Below are 23,347 nucleotides of genomic sequence, written 5' to 3' on the forward strand. Positions count from 1 at the left end.
ACACTTCTCACAGCAATATTCTCCTGAAAATTCATTTCAGTGTATGAACAATCTGAAAGAGAGAGATAGAGCAGTGCATGTGGATGGTAGATTTTATTTTGTATTGAGCAGTTATTCAGATTGAAATTAATTGTTTATCGCTACAATATTCAGGAGTAAATGAAATCACAGTTGAGTATCGGTAAGTTAATAAAGGAGGAAAGTACTTGTTCTTTAAAGGCAGAATATTGCTGTGAGTTCTATGCAGCTGTGAGGAGTCTGTTGTATGGGCTGAACTTACCACGTAGCTGAGACAAGCTGGAAACTAGGAGGGAGGTCATTCCACGTGGATGACAAATAACTTGATGTGCTCAAACTCGTTAAATGTTTGATGATGGTAGAAGCTGAACTCGGGTCCTCTTAGTCGGAGCTCTGTACCATCAGTTTGCTACTTTTTTGGGTTTTGCTTTTAATGTATATCTTAAGCACTGCAGGACTCTTGTTGGATGGTTTGCATCCTTAAAAAAGCCAAACTGCAAGAATGTAGTATAAAATGAATGCCTTATGAATGTCATCTACAGCATGGAACAGTTTCCACTAATAAATGTGTTGCTTTTTACCTCACACAAATAATACTTAAAGATTTCTAAGGTTTTAGATAAATGTTCTTGAAACAAAACATAGGGGGGTTTTATCTTCAAATATAGTGATGTCTTACGTTCCTCACTTGTTGTCTGGAGCACATGTGTAGGGATTTTGTGCAGCAATCAGATGGAGCAAGAGAAAAGGAGAAGGTGCTACTGAATTCCTTACCTCTGTAATTAAACACTTGTATTCAAAGTTGAGATTTTTGACGAGGCAGATTCTAAATGTGCTGTTTTCCCATAGGCTACAGTGGTTACAGTGGTTTCCTCAAGGTCTCTTTCCTTGGGATGTCCTCATCGGTCTGGTTGGTGAGGATGACAGTGACATGAGTTACTACTCCAGAGGAAGGGCAGTAGATGCAGGAGTCTGTCAACTTGTTGGTGCTTTGTGTGGCCAAGATGGTCTAAAACATGAGAAGGACGTCTTGAGTCTATGTAGGCTGAGTGTTTTGCTATCTGAACATCTTTCTTTTCGATGGGCAAAGTGAAAAGAGAGAGTGAGGAACTAATACTTTTTATTGTGCTTGAAATTGCGTAGGAAATGAATTACTGAAGTACCTGCTGTGTCCTAAATGTTGAAAATAGATTTGTTTACTCGTAGTTTTGTGTTTACTCTTTGGTCTGCAATATCAACTGGAAAACAGAAGCAGGAGGTCTGCTGGAAATAGAAGGATCTAGACAAAATAAACTATATATTTCTCTCTTCTATTTCCTCACCACTTTGTGACCAGACAATACCCAAACTCTCTCTGCTCCTGAACCTGTCTTGTATGTGCCTTTCAACTTGGACAGTATCTAGCTCCTGTGTCCTTTCTTCTTTAAGTAACTTCTATTTTTCTTCGCTGTTCTTGTAGTTAGATGCCTCTGCTATGAAACTGTGGCTTTCTACTTCTTTGAGGCTTTCCCTGAGTCTGGTGCTCAGTGTTTAAAACTTGGTGCTGATACATGATCTCTGCTCTCCTGTTTCAGGGTTTTCCAACACCAGCCCCTTCGGATTGCTCCCAGGAAAAAGGTTTTGTCTTGATGCAGTTACTTTTTCTGCCTGGCTAGATCTTGTCTAAATGCTGACAGTGCCATTAAATGAATAAAACAAACTTTATCGTAGACACATGCTGGTACCATGATGTCTTTTAGCATAGTATAAGGCAAAGAATGAAATATTCAGGCATAAAGATATTCAGACAGTTGATAAAATATGTCTGGGCCTCACAAGCTGTATATCCAAAATTTCACGTATCCTTCGGGGAAACCTTTCTTGTTCATACATGGGAATCTCTATCAGGAGTTGTGTGCACACTTAGGAAACTTGTGCCGGTTGCTGACTGGGACGTGTCCAGCGTTAGCTTGCATCCATTGTACCCTCTGTTTCTGTAAAGGAGATTTAAATGCCAGTGCTCATGCACAGTAATCAAAGTCTTGTTATTTGAATAAATCAGAATTTTTCAGGTCTTTCTAGTTACAGGTCAAGCTTTTTGGGTTGATGGTTCTAGTGGTTCTTAGAAGCCTTTTTCAGTTTTCTCAATATTTGTCCTATAAACTTGGAATCAGAACTGGATGTGTAACATGGGACTCACTGGAGCCCAATACAGGGTAAAAAGTTAGGCATTATTACGTGATATTCCTCGTTTTCTCTTTCAAGAACTAGATTAATGTGTTTGATCTATTTCTACACTGGGAGCTCACCGTCAGCTGAGTACCTTTGAGGGTCTGATGCTTCATTTTCTGTACAGACCTGAAAATTAAACTCAGTTGAAACTTTTCTGTGAAGGAAGGCTACCTTTATAGGCACTGTATGTCCCTCTAGGAGAAGAGAGAAATGAACCAGATGTAGTACATGCTTGTCCTAAATTGCTAGGGCATTTTTGCTTGTTCAGGGCATACGGTGATGTGAAAAAAAACTATCTGCAGCCCCTCATTACCTGGGGACGATCAGCATCCCTGGGACCTACTCTTGGGTTTTGTTGAACTGAAAATTATGTTATTCACATGTTTACCAAGTGATCTCTGTTGCTTTTACTACTAACCAGAAGTTACAATTCAGGCTTTCAGTCCTTAGCTGTTAACTTAGAATGCCTGATGCATGGGAGAGCATGTGTGCTGCTCTGTGGGTTATTTTTCCTGGCTGTTGCCGGATCATGGGAACGACTCCGATCCAGTCTGGCAATTCTGTGTTTGAATTTCACTGATAAAGGCACTGAGCAGAGCTAAGGCACATGCACATCTCTGCCAGATCTCTGTAAAAGCACTCCTACTGTAGGCAGCAATTCCCTCTTTACTATATTGCTGTTTCCATTGTAAGTAAGCCTGCTTTCTAAACTTGTTCTCTCTTGTTCTAGGCTGCAAACATGTGAAAGGCATTCTCTTGTACGGACCTCCAGGCTGCGGTAAAACACTTATGGCGAGACAGATTGGCAAGATGCTGAATGCCAGAGAACCAAAGGTGGTCAATGGTCCAGAAATCCTCAATAAATATGTGGGTGAATCTGAGGCCAACATCCGCAAGCTGTTTGCTGATGCAGAAGAAGAACAAAGAAGGGTAATACAAACATAAATAAATAGCATGGTCAGTATGAATGTGCCTAAAGAATGACCGGACAGGAGGTTTATAATCAGAAAATTGCTGCTTGCATTAAAAGACTGAGTCACTGCTTAGCTTGTGATTATATTTATTCCTTGCAAGTCACTGAGTATTAGCGTTCTACAGATTCACACAGTGTCAGTTGAAAAAATAATCTTAGAACCTGAAGAGGTAGCTGGTCTTCTAGCTAGCTTTGCTGAAGATGAGCAATTTGTTTAAATTCCATGCAGGGTTATTTTAAAGTAATGCAGTTGGGCCCATCCTGCTATGCTTTGTATTACGTGGTGTGTCACCTGCTCAGAAAGTGCTTAAAAGTAGGATTGCAAAAATTTTGCTCTGTTTTTTCTTTTCTCTTTTTTTTGTGGGGGAGACATCATTAATCTCTTTGGATTTTTCCTACTAAATACAGGTGGCACGTAACGTAGGACGAATTTCAAATAAGCTTTCAAGGTTTCAGGTTTTGGGGTTGCAGGCTTATTAGTATAAGTATATTATATTCCTTGAAGTGTTACAATCAATACGTCATTAACTTTTCTCAGCAGATAACTAATGGATGAGAATAGTGTCTTGAAACTAGAGAGTATAGATCTTTGAAACTGGAAGTGGAGATAAAGATACTGTTTTTTCGAAACTTGGTTTTTTAATCCATTACTTTAGCTGGCTATCAAAAGCCCAATCTTTAGTTTGAAGGTGTAAATACTTATTTCATGTGTTCCATGGTAATTTTTCTCTGCTGTGGATCACTTAATCTTGATGAGATTTTCTGATAAAGAAAATACAATTTCAGGCAAGTCACAATTAAATATAGGGAAGTCTTTCCAGCAGACATTAGCGAAGGACATTGTATCCCTTTAATTTTATTTACACCTAACAAGACTGCAGATTTTGCTAGTGGCTTGAAATCATTTAATTTTCTTCTGCAAAAGATTTATTAATAAGTCAGCTTTGCATGGTAACCCATACCGATGTAAACAATCTCCTCTCTCTGGTTGTTGCAATATAGCTGAGAGCTTCTTTTCCTTTGCAATAACACACCTGTTAAAATAGACTTTATATTGGCTGGAGGGGATGGTCCTGATGACAAGTTGCAAGATTAAAAAGGTCTCGAAAAGGTTGGTATTGTAATGACTTGTGTCTGGGGCAGATTGCCAGTGACAGCACATTTACCCAGTGTTAACATGGTCTCCACTGTCCACAAAAGATGTTTTAGAGGTGGAATTTGAAGGGAAAAAGCTTCATAATATGGTCACAAAAAGTATCCTGTTCTCTTACCAGCTGCAACTGCTTCACCTTTGAGTGAACCTGGAAATAAGCAGTTCTGTTCCTGATTGGCACTGAAAGAACGGACTCCTTAAAAATATTAAGAACAAAGCTAGTCTGGCAAGCTTTATATTTACTAACTTTAGTACAACCTGGGGTATTTCCCACATTGGGTGTATCCCTCCACAGATGTGCTTTGTTCTCTGTCTCCCTTTTGGAGGGCTTTCCTAGATACTGAGTACTGTGACCCTCTGTCTGAGCTGTGCGTTCCAGCTTTGGGCTTGTGCTTTTCGTGTTCAGTCTGGTCCTCTTCCCTGAAATGGTGCTTCTTTACCAATGTCAGCTGTGAAGTCCTATGTTTGGGCAAAGCTCACCAACCACCCCATTTTGGAGGATGGCAAGATGTTATTCTGGAAAGGGGTCTGATACATACATAACGTGATACTAAAACCACTTGGAAGTATCAATGTTCTGTATCTCCGTGGCTGAGCTTGTTGAGAAGTTACTGTTTTGTTTGGATTTCTTTCAGTGATGACATGTGGCATTCCTGACATGTTTTTCTCTCCAATAGCTTGGAGCAAACAGCGGTGTGCATATCATAATTTTTGATGAGATTGATGCAATCTGCAAGCAGAGAGGAAGCATGGCGGGTAGCACTGGAGTCCATGATACTGTTGTAAATCAGTTGCTGTCTAAAATTGATGGAGTAGAGCAGCTCAATAACATCCTAGTGATTGGTATGATGGGGCTTACTTTCTCTGTTATGGGGTCTGGTTGAAAACTGCTGATATTTTGCTCGCTTCGGGTCAACTAAGTTATCATTACTGGTATGGGATCTGTTTGGACTAATCCAAACTGAATGACTGCTCTTTAACAAGCATCGGTAGCAGATGTAAAGGGAGATGGTGCTGTAATTGGCTGATATTGCTGCTTTCGACAATTTCCTCCTTTAGCTTTTGATAACAAGTGTTTCATAGTTTAAGAAAACTTTCAAGGAATGATATGCATTGATGTATGGGCATATGAAGGAGTGGGGCTTCTCTAGCTGTGTTGTCTAGTTGTTCTGATGCCAGCAGCCCTGCAGATACAGTCACAGATACAGGTTTGATCCCTGTTGCCCTGACTCTACTTCAGGGCATGACTTTTCCAGTATTTCTGGAGAAAGGTATCTTTTGTCTGTTTTCTTGAGACTCTTTGAGGTATCTTCTTAGGCTGTGTTCAGGAGTTGGAGACCCACTTAGTAAGCTCAGATAATGCTTCTTTTGGTTTTAACTTTGAATTTAGGAATGACCAACAGACCTGACCTGATTGATGAGGCTCTGCTGAGACCAGGGAGACTGGAGGTGAAAATGGAGATTGGTAAGCAAGCTGGCATATCGCAATATATAAGCTACGTGTACTTACAGTAGTAAAGCATATATATATCCTAACAATTAAGCAGGATGGCATAAGTGCTAAACTTCATGCAGCTCCCTCCATAATATTACATGTAAATTTAATCAGTCAATTAAAATGCCATTTTAGACTTACCTACTGACAAGCCATTGACCTGATACCCATTTCCGTCTAGCAGAATGGATAGGTATGGGCAGGCAGGACCCTGGATCTCTTGCATGAATGAGAGGAGCCAAGTAATGGCACCAGATCATTCCTAGGTGGAAGTTGTGGAACTGTTGAACTTGCAGAGCAAGCAAGTACAGTGTGTTCCTTGACTTGGAGGAAGGGCAGATGGTTTTATTTTCATGAAGTGAAAATGGTGATTTTCACTGCAGGAGCTGCAAATGTTAAATAGCATTGGCTTTTGGCTTCTGAAATCAGCAGGACTGGATTACTTGCATCAACAGAACTAAAAGTGGGATGAAGAGCTCTGTTAGCCATTTATTCTAGTGAGCTGGAAAAGAATGCTATCTATCAGTAACTTTAAAGGGACTTTTGTAATTGTACATATCTGCCTGACACCAGTGCAGATTAAATAACGGATTATCTGATAATGTAGGGTTTATTAAGAAATTAAGCCCAGATCATCTTAGATTCATGAAAACAAGTCTCTGACTTTGCATTTGAGATCACAAGTTTGATCAGGAAAGATCATGGTGGACTCTCTAAAGGGAGACTAGACTGTGGTGCTCAGTTCTGAGATGAACAACTCGCACGAGAAAGTTTGACTAGAGAATAGGCTGGGACTGATTAAAAGCTTAATGATCCTGTCTTGCAGTGAGAGACTCAAATTGGTTGAGATTCGTGTTTAATTGAAAGATTGGAAATGCAGTTTCGGATGCGTAGTTTGGAAGAGCTCATAAAACATTTTCCCCTAACCTTGCACAGACATACAAATGTCACAAAATATTTTCTGTGCTCTGAGCTAGGCACTGACTATTGTAAAGATAAAAAATCTCAAACTGTAGTGAGTCACAAAAAAAGGAGCAGGCAAGGCCATGAGTATTAATATGGTCTGTTTCCTTTCAGTTGAAGAAAATTAGATGAAAATGCCCATAGAACCCTAAAAATCATATGATACCATACTAGAGTGGCAGGCAAAATTGTAATTGTCTGTGCTGGTCTGAACTGTGGGGAAACTCTTGAAATCTGATCTATCAATGTAATCTTAAGAGCTCGCTAAGGATTTTTTCCCTTATCCTTAAAGGGTAACGTCACTCTTTGAAAGGGCCAGGCACAGGAAAGAGTTTTTGTGGTAGCTGAAAAGGAAAGATTTTAGGCAAAAGAAGGAATGAGGAAGTGAAGTTGATGACTACTGAGGCAGCCGCAGAGGTAACCCGGGCGGTGAGCTGATGCTCCAAAGCTAACACTGTCCTTGAATACTGTAGGAAACATTTTATATCAGGCATTACTGTGCATGTAGCTCATGCAAGATGCGAGGACTAGAGATTCAACTAGAGCACTAGCTGTGGAGCACAGACAGCGTGGATGGTTTCAAATACGCTGGAGACTTAAAAGACTAATACATTTGCTAGGTGCAGGAAGAAATATTGAAAGAGACTTGTGCCTATTCCTGGCACCATACACAAAAAAGGAAAATTGGGAAAAGTGTATATCAGTACATAGGGAATTATTAGAAGTCAGGCTGATGAATAGTAATGAGAGAGAATTAGCATTGGCAAAAGCTATAGCCATATACAGTCTTTACAAACTAACACAGCTACAAGGAATTGAAGGAAAGACTCAATAAAGAAAGTGTGTTTTAGGGACAAAGAGGTGTGGCCACAATGACAGTCACCTTTGAACAATCTCGTGCTTGAAAACAAATGCCTAATAGCAACTGTTATTAGTAAGCCCAGGTGAGATTGATTGTATTGCAGGTGTAGTACTTGCATCTTCAGTTGACAAAAGTTAAATTAAATTAATTGCAGGGACTGAGCAAGACATCCCTAGAATAAATTATCAGATGATAAGGACTGAGCACTGCTGGGGACTATGCACATTTTAAAATGTCTTTTCACATACCCTCAGCACAAATACTAATCAGTGCAAATTATCAGATCCTTGTAATAAAGGCTGTGAAAGTAGGTTGGAAAGTGAGCTAAAGAACAGCACGGTTTTACCAGTATGATGATGTGCCAGATTGACTTGTTACGCTTTCTTTCACAAAAAGGCTTTTCTGTATCTTCCATTATATGCATTTTAGAAGGGACTTGCTAAGGTGCAAACTGGGAAATTATCACATCAATTGGAGAAAATGAATGTTGTATGAGAATGGTATAGCCAGGTCAATAGTAAAATTCAAGACCCTGAATTTTAGGAGAGCAAAATTTGAGTTGATTAATTAGTGGATGGGAGTCTCTAGGAAACTGCCCTCAGGGATAAAGGAGCAGAACAGAGCTGCCAGCTCTTTAAGGACATTTTTCTTAATGTGCAAGAGCTCTTGAATCCCATGTGTAAGAAGTCAGGCAAGGAAGGCAGGAGACCAGCATGGCTCAGTGAGGACCTCCTGGTCAAACTAAAGCGTTAGAAGGAAATGCCCAGGCAGTGGAACCAGGGACGTGTATCCTGGGAAGAATATAAGGACAGCGCCTGGATGTGTAGGGATGGGATCAGGAAAGCTAAGGTAAAGTTGGAGCTGAGTTTGCCAAGAGATGCGAAGAATAATAAGAAGGGCTTCTAAAGGTGCATTGGTCAGAAAAGGAAGGTTAAAGAAAATGTACACACTCTGGAGTGGGTCTAGAGGAGGCCACGAAAATGGTCAGAGGGCTGGAACACCTCTCTTGTGAAGAAAGGCTGAGAGACTTGGGATTGTTCAGCCTGGAGAAGAGAAGACCTCATTGTGGCCGTTCAGTACTTTAAAGGAGGCTTACAAGAAAGCTGGTGAGAGACTTTTTACCAGGGCCTGTAGTGACAGGACAAGGGGCAATGGTTTTAAGCTGAAAGAGGGTAGGTTTATATTGAATATAAGGAAGGAATGTACGATGAGGTTGGTGAGACACTGGACCAGGTTGCCCAGAGAAGTTGTGGCTGCCTCATTGTTGGAAGTGTTCAAAGTCAGGTTGGATGGGGCTTTGAGCAACCTGATCTAGTGACAGTTGTCCCTACCCATGGCACAGGGGGTGGACTAGATCTTTAAAGTTCCCTTCCAACCCAAACTGTTCTATGGTTCTACGATTCTATGATAATTAGAAGGTGGGAATTGGGTTTAGGGATGCCAAGGGACTGATCAGATTGCTGGTGAATTCCTGGTATGGAAGCCTGAGAGCAACCAACTTGGAGGAACCCTGAGGAAAGAAACTAAACATTACACTTTTTCTCTCTAGTTTGTTGGTGATGCTAATCAACTTGCAAAGGGCAATTAGTGTAACTGAATGTTCTCAAACAAAAAGCATCAAATATTCTACTTGTAAGAATGAATTGCTCATGGTAGAAGAGAGCCTTTGGAGGTAGAACCATTGAGGAGAGGGAAAGGCTTTGCTGCAGTTGCTGTGCCAAGGCACTGAATGACACGCATTGTGTTTAAAATCTCAGGCTTGCCAGATGAGAAGGGTCGATTTCAGATTCTTCATATCCACACGGTACGGATGCGGGAACACCAGCTGCTGGCTGAAGATGTGGACATTGGAGAACTGGCGGTTGAGACTAAAAACTTCAGTGGTGCCGAATTAGAAGGTTTAGTTCGAGCTGCTCAGTCTACTGCTATGAACAGACACATTAAGGTCAGTCCTGTTGTCTCTCACTGGTGCAAAAAAAAGGGAAAATAATTATGTTTGGAGTCTTTTCCTGCATGTTTACTTCCAAATGGGTAATGTCATCTCAGCATACCTTAGGAGATGAAATTCATATGGACTCCACCTTTTCACTGTGCTTTTACATGGTTCTGAATTACTTCTTTCATCTCCTGACCTCCAAGTGGTTGTTGCATAGTGGGCCTGGAAGGTGATTATTTGTCAATGTATTTTGCTAAAAACTGAAAGGAAAGTCTTGAGCTCAGTTTATGGATTGGACCCAGGAGACAAGAGGTGGAAGTGGGAACAGCCGGTCATATGGGAGGGATCTCTGCTGGAGCCTTTGCAGCCCAATATATTCATAAATGATCTGTAAAGAGGCAGGGGGGAACTAGGTTACAAGCTCATAGCTGTTTTGTGGTCATAAAGATGAAGGCCACCTATGGAAAACTGCAGAAGGCATTTGAAGTAATGCGAGCGCACAAGATGTAGTCAGTGAATTTAAGTGTACGCTGGGGAGAGAAAATTCAAAAAGGTTATAGGCAGTGTTAGGGACTGACCTGACCATTACTTGGGGTCAAGTTCTTGGAGATATAATGATCTTGAAATATCAGCTCAGTCCTTATCAGTGAAAAAAGCAAAAAGCAAATGCAACATTAGAATTTACTAGGAGAAGTATACAGAGCAAAAGTGAGGCTGTGATTATGCCATAGATAAAATCCCTGGTATATGTGAATCTATGCAGTCCTGGGACACCCACCTTGAAAAGGTTATGGTAAAACTAGGATATGGAAAGGCAGCAGGGAAGGTCAGAGGTATAGGAGGGTTTTCATTGGAAGAATGGTTAGACTAGGATTTCACAGCCTGAAAAACATATGGTGAAGGGTTATGAAAAGTATGTGAAATCATGAGTGGATTGGAATCAGTGAATGGGGAATTATTGTTTACTCTTTCCTAATACAAGAACTCAGAGAAGAGCAAATGATGCCAGCAGGGCTATGCTCAAAGCAAAGAAAAGGAGATGTGCATTGTGTGAAGAAGTATTTAAGCTGTGGAAGGAATCTATTGCTCCAAGATGTCGCCGATGCTAAAATCTTGGTCAAATTCAGAAGGGGCTTGTATAACGTCTTCCATTTCAAATAACGAACTCGATGATTGTCTCAGTGTGCATAGAGACTTGTAATGTTCTCAGCTCCCTCCATTCTAGAGGAACATTGCCTTGCTTTCCCAATGTTTGCTGATTATGGGAGGTCAGTGTATCTTTAACTAGAAAGGAACTAAGGACCATGAAATGTCAGGTTATATCAATCCAGATGCAAAACACAGTATTCGATGGTGTTGAAATATGAGATGATTAGTTCGTGAGGAAGGAGGCTGAAAGACACAGCCCCTTTGCTCTGGTGGCCAAGAATTGGTGTGAATTACGGCAGAGAAAAGCCTTTGACATCAATTCCACAGCACTGGTATATTTTTAAGTAAAAAGTCTGTTCAGCCTCAAACATGAGGAAAGCAAATCATGCTTTCATTAAAGCGAGAGAAATAATTTGGTTGATTAGATGTTTGTATCTCTTGGGAGCACTCTTTCTAAAGGAAAAAAGTCTCTTTCTGCTGATTTTTCCTGTATAGCCGTAATACTTGAAAAGTTATTAATTGTTTCCTTTAGCAAAAAATCACAAACATCAACAGTTTCTCATATTCTTGTGTTCTATCTCCAAAAAAAAAATCAGCACCTCTGGAGGTATTTTAATCCATTCACAAGCAAAACATTCCTTAAATAATTAATTTTGCTTATAGTTGATGTTTTTTCAATGCTTGAATTTTGGGTGAGTTTGGGAACCATTAGTGTTTTGATATATTCCTTGTCATGCCAAAATGTCACAGTGGGAGAAGAAAAAATGTCAATGCATAAATGTAAAAGAGCAGTCCCCTCCTTTAGGTTGGTATGTGATTGACATCTTAATAATGTATGTGTGTATCTTCCAAATGTAAAGCGGCCATGCTTTATTTTTCTTTTCAAATACTTTGACGTAGTATTTTTGGATAATCTTATTGTTTATTCTGAAGATATCTTCAGCCAAATGATGCACTAAGGTATTTTATTCTCTCCTACGAGTACTGTAAAACTTAAAATATACATCATAGGCCTGACCTAGTTTTCAGAAGCACCTACAAGAAGCAAGAGCACAAATTGAAAATCAAGGGGCATTATTCTTCTGAATCATTTAAACACTTCTGATAATTTCTCCAAGTGTGTGTGTGTGTGTGTTAAAAATTAAGACGTATAACTTATTAAAGGCTAGGAAATAAAGAAAAAAACATGTTTGTAAGTGTACAAACAACTTCAGGAATATATTAATAGTGTTTCAAGTACCTTCACTTCCCTCTGCAAAGTAGAAGAGTGATCAACCTGTACTAAAGATTCACCAGTTTGATATAATAGGCATCCTGTATTTCTGCTTGGTGGGTGTTTTTGTGAGAAGGGTCTCTGTCATTTCAGCCATCCCCTGGTTATAGTTATTTGTTTGGCTCAGTGTTATTGGCCAGTATGGGTTCCTGAGGTTGCTGTTTAGAGGCTGCATTTGCTACTACTCTACAAGACAAGCACAATGTGATTATTTTTATTACGATTTTTTCCTTCCCATGCTCATGTGCACTACTCCTTTTTCTTGCAGATCATCCTAGTCAGAAGAGAATGTCTCTGAGACATGTCTGTGAGGGTCAAAGTTATTTGACTCATCCATCACCTTGGTCTTAGGCAAAGGTGATAGAGGTTGTTGTGCCTTCCAAGAAACTCCTTGAAATACCAAGTTTTTACCTCCTGAGCTATCAGATCATGTAGGGCCATTATACTCTCAGGTAGAAGCAGGTGGTGTTGTAAGACTTGGGTAACTTTCAATGAAAATTATACTTGTTTTGGAATCTAGAGACATTTCTGTGGTATAATTGGAAAATTCAGAAATTATCAAAAGCCTTTCAAGGCTGCACTTTGGTGGAAAAGAATGAAGATCTTTTGCCTCATCTCTATGCTACTTAAAAATAGGTTTCTGCCTTACCACTTAACAGTTAGATGAATTGCTTTTCACAGATCAACTTCTGCCCCCTCTTGTGACTAATCCTTTTTCTGATATCTCTAACTCCACTCGGGATCCTCAGCAGACTGCACCCACAGGATTAGTATGTAATAGCCAGTGTTTGTATGCCATTGAGTGGAAAACTTGTTTCAAATCCATTTAATTCCTGATTGCTGCCCAAGGCAATCAATATACTTGCAGATCTACAAATAATCCTAGTAAATGGAGCCGCTTCATATTGCAGAGCTGCAGCCATACTCAGTAATACATCTACAGCTGTCTTTAAAGTCTACAGACATCTGAATAAAGTCTCCAGCTTTAAAGGCTACTCTCAAGCTGTTTTCAGGAATTAAAAACCTTTTCTGGCTCTAATGTGAGCAGCTTTGGGCCACCTTCTAGTGGTATCTCTAGTTGTGATTGAGAAATGATTTACAAGAGAAGATTGCAGTAGTGCTGTCTCTACTATGTATTTGCTTCCAGTCATTAGCTTTTAAATGTTGCTGGACAGTTTGGGATTGGCAGAAGGGAAAAAGTTGTTGCTTTTCATTTAGAAAGGAGTGCAATATGAGCTCAGCTAACTGCAGCTTATTTATTCCAAGTAATACCGATAGCGCTACCTTGGGAAAATTCATGGCTTTGGTTGAACTGAAGCAAATAAAGACAAAGCAGAAAGAAATCTAATAGTTACCAATCCCCTAAAGACTTTGTTGTACGGAGAGGAAAGTGCATGAGTAGAATAGAAAATTTGAATAGAAAACTAAAGCATCCTGAAACAGAGGTGTGTGAATAATTCTTATTTTTGGCTTAGTTGCCAAAGATGGTGTGGGTAGATTTAGAGATGAGTTAAACCAAACTTTAATTGGTCTTTCTGAAAAGAGTCACACAATGAAGTAGGCTTCATCCCCTTCCCATCCAGCACCCAGAAAGCATAATGAAGAATTTTGTCTACAGCCTCTAAATGGAAAGAGTAGTTGCCTACTCTAAAGGGAACCTACATAACTCCAATAACTTCTAGAAATATAAAATTAGGTAAGATCAGTACCACACTGGGCACCAGTCTGAGCCTCACTGACACTTGGTTTATGTAGTCAAGGTAGCACAGCAGCAACAAGGATGGTGCAGAGCTTCCATCCTGTTCTTAGCTGGGGTGGCTTCTCTGAAATGTGGGGTCACAGCCATACTCTTCACTTCAGCATTCCACCCAGTGGAGTGGAACAACTGTTAGTTAATGGCTTCGTGGGGCTGGCACATGGATGTGGCTCTGTAAAGATGATGGGTGCTCCAGTGGTATCTAGCATGTGTCTGACAAATGTCCTGGTAAGAAGCACTTTTCTTATTGATGCAGATCAACTACAGGGTTGGATCCGTGGATGGAAATTGATAAGGGGTTGTGTGCGGTACTGCGGTACTTCAGTGTCTTTTATTGCCTTTATTAGGCCAGCAACAAAGTGGAAGTAGATATGGAGAAGGCGGAGAGCTTGCGTGTGACAAGAGGAGACTTCTTTGCATCTTTGGAGAATGATATCAAACCAGTAAGTAGGCACTGTGTAACTCCTGTAATAGTCACCCAGTACAGTTAATGACATGAGGTAGCAACTTCCTTCTGGGATCAGACAAGCAATGGTGCACCATGGGCTGACATACTGTGTCCTGTGTTGTAGGAATGAAAGTAGGGAGCCTCTTTCTGCCCACAGTGCTAAGGCTGTGTTTTGTACCTTTTGTTGCATGCAAGAATCGTAAAAAGGAACGGAACGAATAAAGAGAGCAACTTGGAATTTCTTCTCCTTGTCCTATGTACAGTCTCCCCTTTAGGCTGCTTCAATTAATGGATGACAGCTTTAATATGGACTGTAGCAGGAGGTTTAAGCCTCATTTTTGACAATTGTCTTTAAATGGCATGGATTCAGAACCTGTTGGCAACATGCACTGATTAGAATTTGTTTTGAGGGTATATGAAAAGATGTTTCTAAATGTGCATGGTCTCCCACAGTGTTCAGTCCTTTGAACTCTCATGTTGTGTGCCCCCAATGGGTCTTCCAGTACTGACTGTCTCACTTAAGCATCTTCTTCCGGAGTCTTGGTCCTGGTCACTTTGGTGATGCTTAATTGTTTCATGTTTTTCTGATGTGATGCGAAATTTCTCAGTAAAATAAATGTTCCCTCTCTTAATACAGGCGTTTGGAACCAACCAGGAAGACTATGCAAGCTACATCATGAATGGTATTATTAAGTGGGGTGATCCAGTAACGAGGGTATTGGATGATGGGGAGCTGCTTGTTCAACAAACTAAGAACAGTGACCGCACTCCTTTGGTTAGCGTTCTTCTAGAAGGTAAATTTGAGAAAAAATACATATTAAAAAAAAAAAACCCAGGCGACTTCTGTAAACTATTCCTATCAGTTGCCCAGGTGGTCATCTGTTATATCCTGCAACTGTACGTAAGAAACACGTGGGAGGAAAAATTGAATTGGGCTCTTTTGGTTTACTTGGGTGAAATTGCTTTAGATATTAAAACTGGCTTCTCAGCCTGAGAGAAGTCCTGTTCTTGGAACAACAGAGAAGTGAATGTACCCCGTTAATAACCTAAATGTGGATATGTGAGCATCTTTAGCCGAGTTACTTGTGTAAATTCTCTTTGAAGTCACTGGAGAGCTCATCAGTGTAATTAGTTGAGTTCAAAAACAGTTCATCTGGCCACATTTAGCTGACTGCTGTTAGAGGGCAATCCACCTCTGTCTATCTAGACTGTTACTGACTATGAACAGTCTAGGAAACTAGTTCCAATATCTACGTTACAGATACTGGAGCAGAATTTGTTGTTTAGCACTTCCCTCTTTCTTTTCCTGAAATTTAAAAATGTGGATTACCACCTATTGCTTAGCGGTCTGTAGCTTTGACATTAACCTTGAATAGATCCCCTGAATTCTTTGTGCTTGTGGGCCAACATATTGCTTGTCTGCAATACCTTCTTGCACTCCAAATTGATTTGTATTGGGTGTATAGATTAAGATGTGTCTTTGGTCTCTGTTTGAATTATTCTGGTGTGAATTCAGGCAAATAACGAATTGTCAGTATTTACCTGGCATTCATGCTATTGACTTGTTTGCCACAGGACCTGCAGAAATCATTTAAAAGGGGCACAAACATAGTTCAAGAAGTTTCTCCAAAATACAAACACGTGCTAATTTTGGTGCAGCGGCCAGTCCTACAAAGTGTGTAACGTCCTCTGTTGTGCTGGTTTCATGGCAAATCAGTCTGCACATGCTCGCATATTTACATTAACTTCCTTATCTGGAGGATTGGATTGCACTAGGAGTTAGTGTGTTCCTTCTGCAAGTAGAAGAAAAGGTCACTTCAAAATGCAGATACCTCTGAATGAGGTTATAAACACGCTTAAAATGCCATCCAAGCTGAGCCTTACCAGAGCTGTTTTCTTCCTTGTTTTATCATTTTGTTTGTCCTTTGCTTCAGGTCCCCCCCACAGTGGGAAGACAGCTTTAGCAGCAAAAATAGCAGAAGAATCCAACTTTCCCTTTATCAAGATCTGTTCTCCTGATAAGATGATTGGATTTTCTGAAACGGCCAAGTGCCAAGCTATGAAGAAGGTACTTATGCATCCTACTCTTTTGGTTGATTACAATCCAATTCTATGTTCTCTAGTGGACAGAAAAGTGAATTACCCTTGTGAATGTGTTTTCTGCTCTCTGTAGGTCCTAAATTCCTGTGCATATATTTATAAATAAAGTTGAATGAATGTTTTTGTAGCACTGACACTAAGTGACTTAGGGAGAATTTCAAGGCTCTGTCCCAGTTGGGTCTGATATGTAATCATGACTAACAGTGGAACAGAACACCTGAACGCCTGACCTGTGATGAGCAAGTCTGGAGCTCTGTCTGCAAAGGTGAAGGCAGGAAGGGCTTAGGGTTGCACTTGGAAAGAACAGATCCTGCCTGAATGAGACTAGGAACAGTTTTGAGGTGGTAATGTTTAGTTAAACAAGAGTTTTAACAACTTGGGGAGCAGGGGGAATGCAAACAAGTTGAACATCTTAAATCAGTTCAAGTAGCCAGGTGGAAGGAAGGAGATTTCATTTACTCAAGCAAGCCAGCACTTACTCTTCTAGCTGAATGTTACTGTATGAAGCATCTTACTCTAAGATCAGTTTGTTGCAGGATTGCATAGTTTCTAAGAGAAGCAATGTCCTCATAGCTAGAAGCCCAGTTTGTAATTTAGATTCAAAAAGGAGTCTTTTGGATTTCACTTGAATCAGCGTATGCTGGACGTAGGCTGGACTGATGTCCTTAGTGCTACTTATTGTTTAAATCCAAAGCTTTGCAGGACACTTGTTTGCTGCTCTATAAAGGATGATGTGGAAGCTCGATCCGTACCTGAGTAGGTCTGTTCTCCCTGCAGTATGCTGTTATGAAAAGTAACCAATATCCAGCCTGGGTAGAAAAGCTTCATAATTGCATTACAATTGTGGGGGATTTGTGTGTGTATTGTTATATCATCAGTATTGCCCCAGCTCTAAAAAACAGAGGAATGGTGCTCTATTTTGTCCATTGCTTACAATTAAATGCAGCGCAGCTGGCTTTTTTGCAAAGTGTATGGAATAAATGAACAAAACTGAGCTCTCAATTTGTTGAGATGGCAGTGTTTTATTAAATGCAGGTAGAGTCTAGTCTCTTGGTACTTATTTTTTCATTCCCTATTTATTCCTCTAAATACTGCTGTGTTTAGCTAAAAACATGTCAACAGGTCTTGTCATGACTATTGTAGTTTTGCCGCTGAGATTTAACAATGAGTCATTTTGCTGTTTTTTTAGATCTTTGATGATGCGTACAAGTCCCAACTCAGCTGTGTTGTCGTGGATGACATTGAGAGACTTCTAGGTGAGTTAGGACGATGAGACAGACCTATGTTGTCTGCTGTTCAGAAATATTGAAATATTTGCAATATTGAAATATTGCAAACTGGAAATGATCTGGAACCATTTACTTGGGAGCCTCGGACTGTTTTGGGTACAGTGAAGTGGCTTAAATGTGCATCTGCTTAGTGGGCATTAAAATGCATTTTTCATTTCAGATTATGTCCCAATTGGACCACGGTTCTCTAATCTGGTGTTGCAAGCCCTTCTTGTACTGCTAAAGAAGGCCCCCCCCCAGGTAAGAAAGTAATCGAGAGGCGAGATGCCCGATTCTTATAATAATTTTGACAGTGGAGAGCTTTGTGTCTTGCTGATAGCTGCTGTGCTGCCAGTGGTATTAGTGCTATTGTCTCTGATTCAGTCAAGTTAATCCTAGCCTGCTGCTGTTCGTTCAGTTAGACATTTCTAGGATAACCACAAAGGATTCAACTTTAATAATCTAATTACTTAGGGCTGAATCTTCTGCAGTTAGCTGTAGAAATACTGACTAAGGAAACAAGTTTAACCTTCACCATGTAAAACTTAAACATGAAAGCTGTCTGCTTTCTGATTAACTAAGGAACTGTTTAGTCCAAATCAATCTCTGGCTCAACCACATGCTCCCTCCTTATTTAGAAATCAATTTCTAAGTAATGTATGATCGTGGATGTCAGGGTTTTAATTTGTTCTTAACTTGAAATTGTCAGGTGTTAATTACAATGGGTGAGGAAAGCTTAAGATCTTGCATCTCATGCTGATCCTGTCTATTTGCACTTTCTGGCTTGATGAGATTTAAGAACATCACAAGTGATAACATTTCTGAAGCTTGCACTGAATGAGACAGACAGGCAGGGACTTTTCTTTTTTGTTTGCCATTTTTCCTGTCGTTCACTGGAGTTCTGCTGTGTGTATGAAAGTATCTGCATGAATAAATAACATACTAACAGGAAAACCTTGAAAGTTGGTGTCAGGAAAAAGCAGAGAAGCACAGCCTGGATGAACTCAATTATTTTGTTATTTTTAATATCCTGGAAAAAGTAACGTATGCCTGAATATTGTTTTCATTAGAGAGTTTGGTGAAAAGACCTTTCAAATACAGAACTTTGAACTAAATTGTAATGCCACAGGCCCTGAAGTTCCCCTGGTGACTGTCAACCTGGGAGAACAAAGATTTTTCCCAGTGAGCTTTCTATGCCATGTGAAGTTGCTAACATAAAACTTGGATTCTGTTATCACATACATTGGAACAGAAAGGCTGCCTGTGTGCAACAGCACAACCACTTTTGATCGTCATAATCTCATGTAATCATTGACCTATTGCTGGGTGTTTCCACAGTACCAGGAAATGATTGTTCCCATAAATCAATAGGGGAAAATAGAACTTGATTTCGTTCAGTTGTTGAAGGAACTTAAAATATTAAATTGTCCATTTTATCATTGCATCCTCTGAATGTATTTTGCTGCTTAGATGTACTTTTGTTGGCACCCGAGTCTCCCTGAGAGCAGGATGCAGGGCTTGAAGCTCTCAGATATTTGCCAAGTTTATGCATGTTGCTAGAGATTGTACTTTGCAATGTTTGAAATGCCCTTGAGGCTGGAAGACTTTGGGTTGACAGCCAATATTACGGTGACTTAAGCCATAAATTGTTGGAGGGTAGAGAGAGAGTTTTCTGAGGAAATGTCACTGTTTGATTGATGATGTGGGTTTTTTCTTTTTTTTTTTTTCCCTAAGTGTCCACTATTGGCTACTATGGAAATTAGGACATTGGGTTAGACGGACCCTTTGGGCTGACCTAGTTTGGCAGTTGTGATGATAAGGTTCTTCTAGCTTGTTTGGTTTTTTTGAGCTCCCTGTGATAGTCATGGCATGTGGCGATATTTTTCGTTAAAAAACCCAACACTGTATACGAGGTAGAGTCATGCAGGAAAAGGCCTTTTCTGCTGTGAATGTTGACTGTGAAAAAGATTGAATTTGGACATGGAGACTTGGGGTTTTTAAACTCAAGTGAGAAACCCACAAAGAAGATAATACTGCCGGTTAATCAATGCCCTTCCAAGTTCCCTCTGAGATGACTAGTTCCCTTGGGGAGCAATTTATTTGGAAGTAATGGCTGGTTTCAGGGTTTTTATTGTAATTTGAGATGCAGATACATGCTTTAAATGTACATGAGTAGCAGCAGTGGTAATAACCTGCTTCATGAAGGTCAAACAAACATGAATTTCTGTGGAATTGGGATCATGGTTTAGGATCACACCTCATAAAAATAGAGTGTCCTGGGACATACCAGGCATGTCCCTGTGCTGAGAGAAATCGTTGGCAAGATGCTGGGGAGACAATACCTGTTCTCCATTGCTATCAGGCTCTTTACCGTTTCACTTGTCAGAGGGGCCCGAAATACAGAGGTGATTTGAAAAGCTTAGAAACGGGAACAACGAAGCAGTTGAAACCGCAGCAAGGAATGAGTGGGAAGCAGAGGGTGCATCTCAGCAGTGCGGCTCTGCTGCTCCCATCTTTGTGGCCCAGATTATGTATTCACATGGTGTTGTCACATCACTTGCAGAGAGTATAGTTAATGTGCAAGCAGCTTCCTACAATTACTGTAGGCTACGTGTGTAAGAGGAGCATTTCTGGGATGAGATCTTATTAATTATGCATTGAGGTATATGTCTCTGTTGAATTGGTTTATGAAAGCTGTTTCCCAGACTCCCCTCTTCCTACTGAGGCTATATTATTTTAACATTGTGTGGGAAGGGCAAATACTTGACGCTTCTGGTTTTCTGGGCTTTCTGGCTTGTTTGTACTTTGCAGAAGTTTTGAGAGTAAACGCGTTAGACTTTAAAGAAACTAGAAACATCTCTGAGTTTGCTTTAAATTCCCAATCACAGCTCGTGCTTGCTAGTTCCACTCAGCAATGCTTAAATAGTGGTATCTATTACTACTAGTTCAAGAAGACTGAAAAACACTGCATTTTGTTTAGCATCTTTTTTTAAACCAATTAAAAAGCTTTTCTAAAATGGATTGAAGAGAAGAAAATAAACCATGTTCTCTTGGGTCTTTATTTCAATCAAGTTTCCCTGTGTTGTGCAGGAGAAGAGACTGGGGGGGGGGGATAGAAAGACTGAAAAGGACTGTCGCAGCAGGGAGCCAAGCGGGAGAAAAGGACTTCTCTGAGAACTAAGCGGCAGCAGCTCCGAAAGCCGAAGCAGCTTCATCTACATGCAGAGTCACACAAGGCATGGAGACACTCACCAGCCCCACAGAGGTTTCACATGTGCTTCCCTGCTGGTTCCTGTGAAAAGCTAACAATTGGCTCAAAGGGTGAAAGACCATTGCAGCATCCCCGCACTAAGCTGGACGTACAATTTGTGCAGTGTTATGAGATGTCTGGCTTAGCGAGATGCTCTCGACCACTCTCGTGGATGCCCTTCCACTGCTCCCAGAGGCCCCCAGCCCCTTTCCTCTCCAGGACATTGGAGGCTTTTGCCGATTTATGAAAGTTGACGGGGGAAAGGGGGGAATAATCTCCTTGTTTGATATAATCCCAGATGCATTCCTAATTCCACGTCACTTGGCGTGAATTGGAAGCAACTCCAATCAATAGTGACATTACCTTTACACTTGTAAACCTGGGGAATTGTGTTTTCTCCCATTACATGTGAAGAATCGTTGATACCCCAAAACACATGGATAAATATATACAGGAGTCCAAAGTTGAGTGAACAGCTGGCGGGTGACAGACAGAGGCACTTCAGTATCCACCAATACTTGGTTATAGCATAGTTCAAGTTGCCCCCAAGTCCCCTTGCTTAGGGCTGGCTAGATTTGGTGAAATTCTGTAATTTGAAACTCCACTGACATGCTGAGACTCCATTTGCTTGTAGCAGAGTCTATGTAGTTCTTTTACATTCTAGTTTGTCTTCGCTAGTCAATGCAATAATATGGTGCCCATTAGGAAGTGAATACTGTGTTAGAGGAATCAATCTTGTAATGCTTGAAAATGTAATTGTTTAAAACTACTTCCTCTTTTGACCTTTGAGTCCCATAGTTCTCTGCATGATTATATCCTTTATTCAGGTAAAATCCCTGTAGTAGAGAGGTAAAATATAGGGTTATCCCACTTCTAGAAGGCAGCGGGGCAAAACACACACCCCTCTACAGGGTATCCCCCCATCAGTATAGAGGGGTCTTGGGCTCCGAGCTGGGGCACCTAAAAATGGGCAGGATGAATCCAGGCTTAAGTGACGTGCCTGTATCTAATCTCTGTTGATGGAAGAGCTAGGCCTGGAACTGCCCTGGTAATGAGTCTGACACCGAGCGATCTTAAGCTGTTGAAAAGCCAAGTTCCTCCTTACTTGGTAGTTACGCACTTGTTATGCCTGATTTTTGAAAGTTTAGCTTGAATCCTGATCTTCTGTGAGCTGAATACATGGCACGTTGCCTTTGCGATGGCTGCTGCGGACATTAAGGATCAAAAATGTGAATATTTCTCAAACTGGGGGAACTTTAGCAGTACATCTCACAATAGCTAGAATAAATCCGGTGATATCCTGTGGTGTGTTGTCATTGCAGAATAGTTGGATGAGGGCAGCTTTTTTGATTTGGCTTGATGGCTTTTCATGCTTTTGTGGTAATGCCTGGGGCAAAACATTTCTGACTTGTAGGTTTTCCACTTGTTTGCTGAGCAAGTTGCCCGGAACTTTAAAAAGTACAAGGGACTCCTGACACGTCATTTTCTTTTAGTAATTGATACAGCAGAGATTATGCTTGTTTTACGGTAACTGGTTTTCCAGTGGGTCAAGTTTAAAGGTAGTACGTTGAAGCGCATAGCTCCTTTTGAAGAAAGGAAAGGAAAAAATCAGTATGTTTTGGGTGGAGCTGTTAAAAAATTTTAAGCACTGTTTTGCAGAGTAGCCATCTGTTCTGAGGACTTTTCAACCATTCAGTTGTCAGTGGTTCAGGGTCCTGAGCATGGATCCTAACAGAGCTATCTAAAAATTGCTGATGGATCTGACCTCTGTTAACTTGTCCTCTTGCTTTTGAACCTTGTTAAGCTTTTGCCATTCTTAGTGTCGTGCTTGCTTGAGTTCAACTAAACTGTATGGTGAAAGCAAACATCCTTTTGTTCCGTTTAAAACTGATGCTTGATAATTTCATGTAGTGCTCCCTAGTTTTTATTTTGAGAAACAGCAGTTTTCCCCCTCATCTCCTCTACACCATCTATGATTTTATAGACCTCTCTGTTTACCCCCCACCAATTTACCAAGAGTCTATTTAGGGACATTTTTCCATATTTCTGATCATCCTCCTTGCTTTCCTCTGATTTCTCCAACTCAGCAATGTATCTGAAATTGTATTTGAAATGGCTAGGGTTGCATACTGTCTTAAAGAGCACCCTGGATTCATATGGTAGAATAATGACTTTTTTTTTTTTACTCTTTTCCCGTTCTAAAAATGTCTGTTTGTTTGCATTTTGAGTAAGGTTTAGCATAGAGCTGGTGTTTTCACAGAACTTGCCACAATGACCAATTCCAGTGGCTTTCCTAAATGATAATAAGTCATTTAGAGTCATTTTTGTGTGTGTAGTAATTGTCTGCTGGCCTGATTTACAGCAAGTTTGGGATTCATCTGACTAAATGTGGCTGTCAGCGGTTTGGTTTTCTACGACTGAACTAGCTGTTTAGAAAATAGTTTGCTGTATGAGTCCAGAGTGTAGGCAGCTTTTCTGGGAGGAGGTACATG

General features: G+C 40.5%; 1 protein-coding gene across 1 annotated transcript in view; it reads left to right on the forward strand.

The window, feature by feature from the left end:
* The window catches only part of NSF (N-ethylmaleimide sensitive factor, vesicle fusing ATPase), an 85,913-nt gene that overhangs the window by 47,648 nt on the left and 14,918 nt on the right, over positions 1-23,347 (forward strand). Inside the window, exons 9-17 of the mRNA XM_059830621.1 lie at positions 2,960-3,159; positions 5,033-5,198; positions 5,746-5,820; positions 9,433-9,620; positions 14,137-14,232; positions 14,875-15,031; positions 16,172-16,305; positions 17,527-17,593; positions 17,787-17,866. Of these exons, the coding sequence (XP_059686604.1) occupies positions 2,960-3,159; positions 5,033-5,198; positions 5,746-5,820; positions 9,433-9,620; positions 14,137-14,232; positions 14,875-15,031; positions 16,172-16,305; positions 17,527-17,593; positions 17,787-17,866 (1,163 nt within the window). The remainder of the gene's footprint in view (positions 1-2,959; positions 3,160-5,032; positions 5,199-5,745; positions 5,821-9,432; positions 9,621-14,136; positions 14,233-14,874; positions 15,032-16,171; positions 16,306-17,526; positions 17,594-17,786; positions 17,867-23,347) is intronic.

The sequence above is a fragment of the Gavia stellata genome, chromosome 28, assembly GCF_030936135.1.
Source record: "Gavia stellata isolate bGavSte3 chromosome 28, bGavSte3.hap2, whole genome shotgun sequence".
NCBI lineage: Eukaryota > Metazoa > Chordata > Aves > Gaviiformes > Gaviidae > Gavia > Gavia stellata.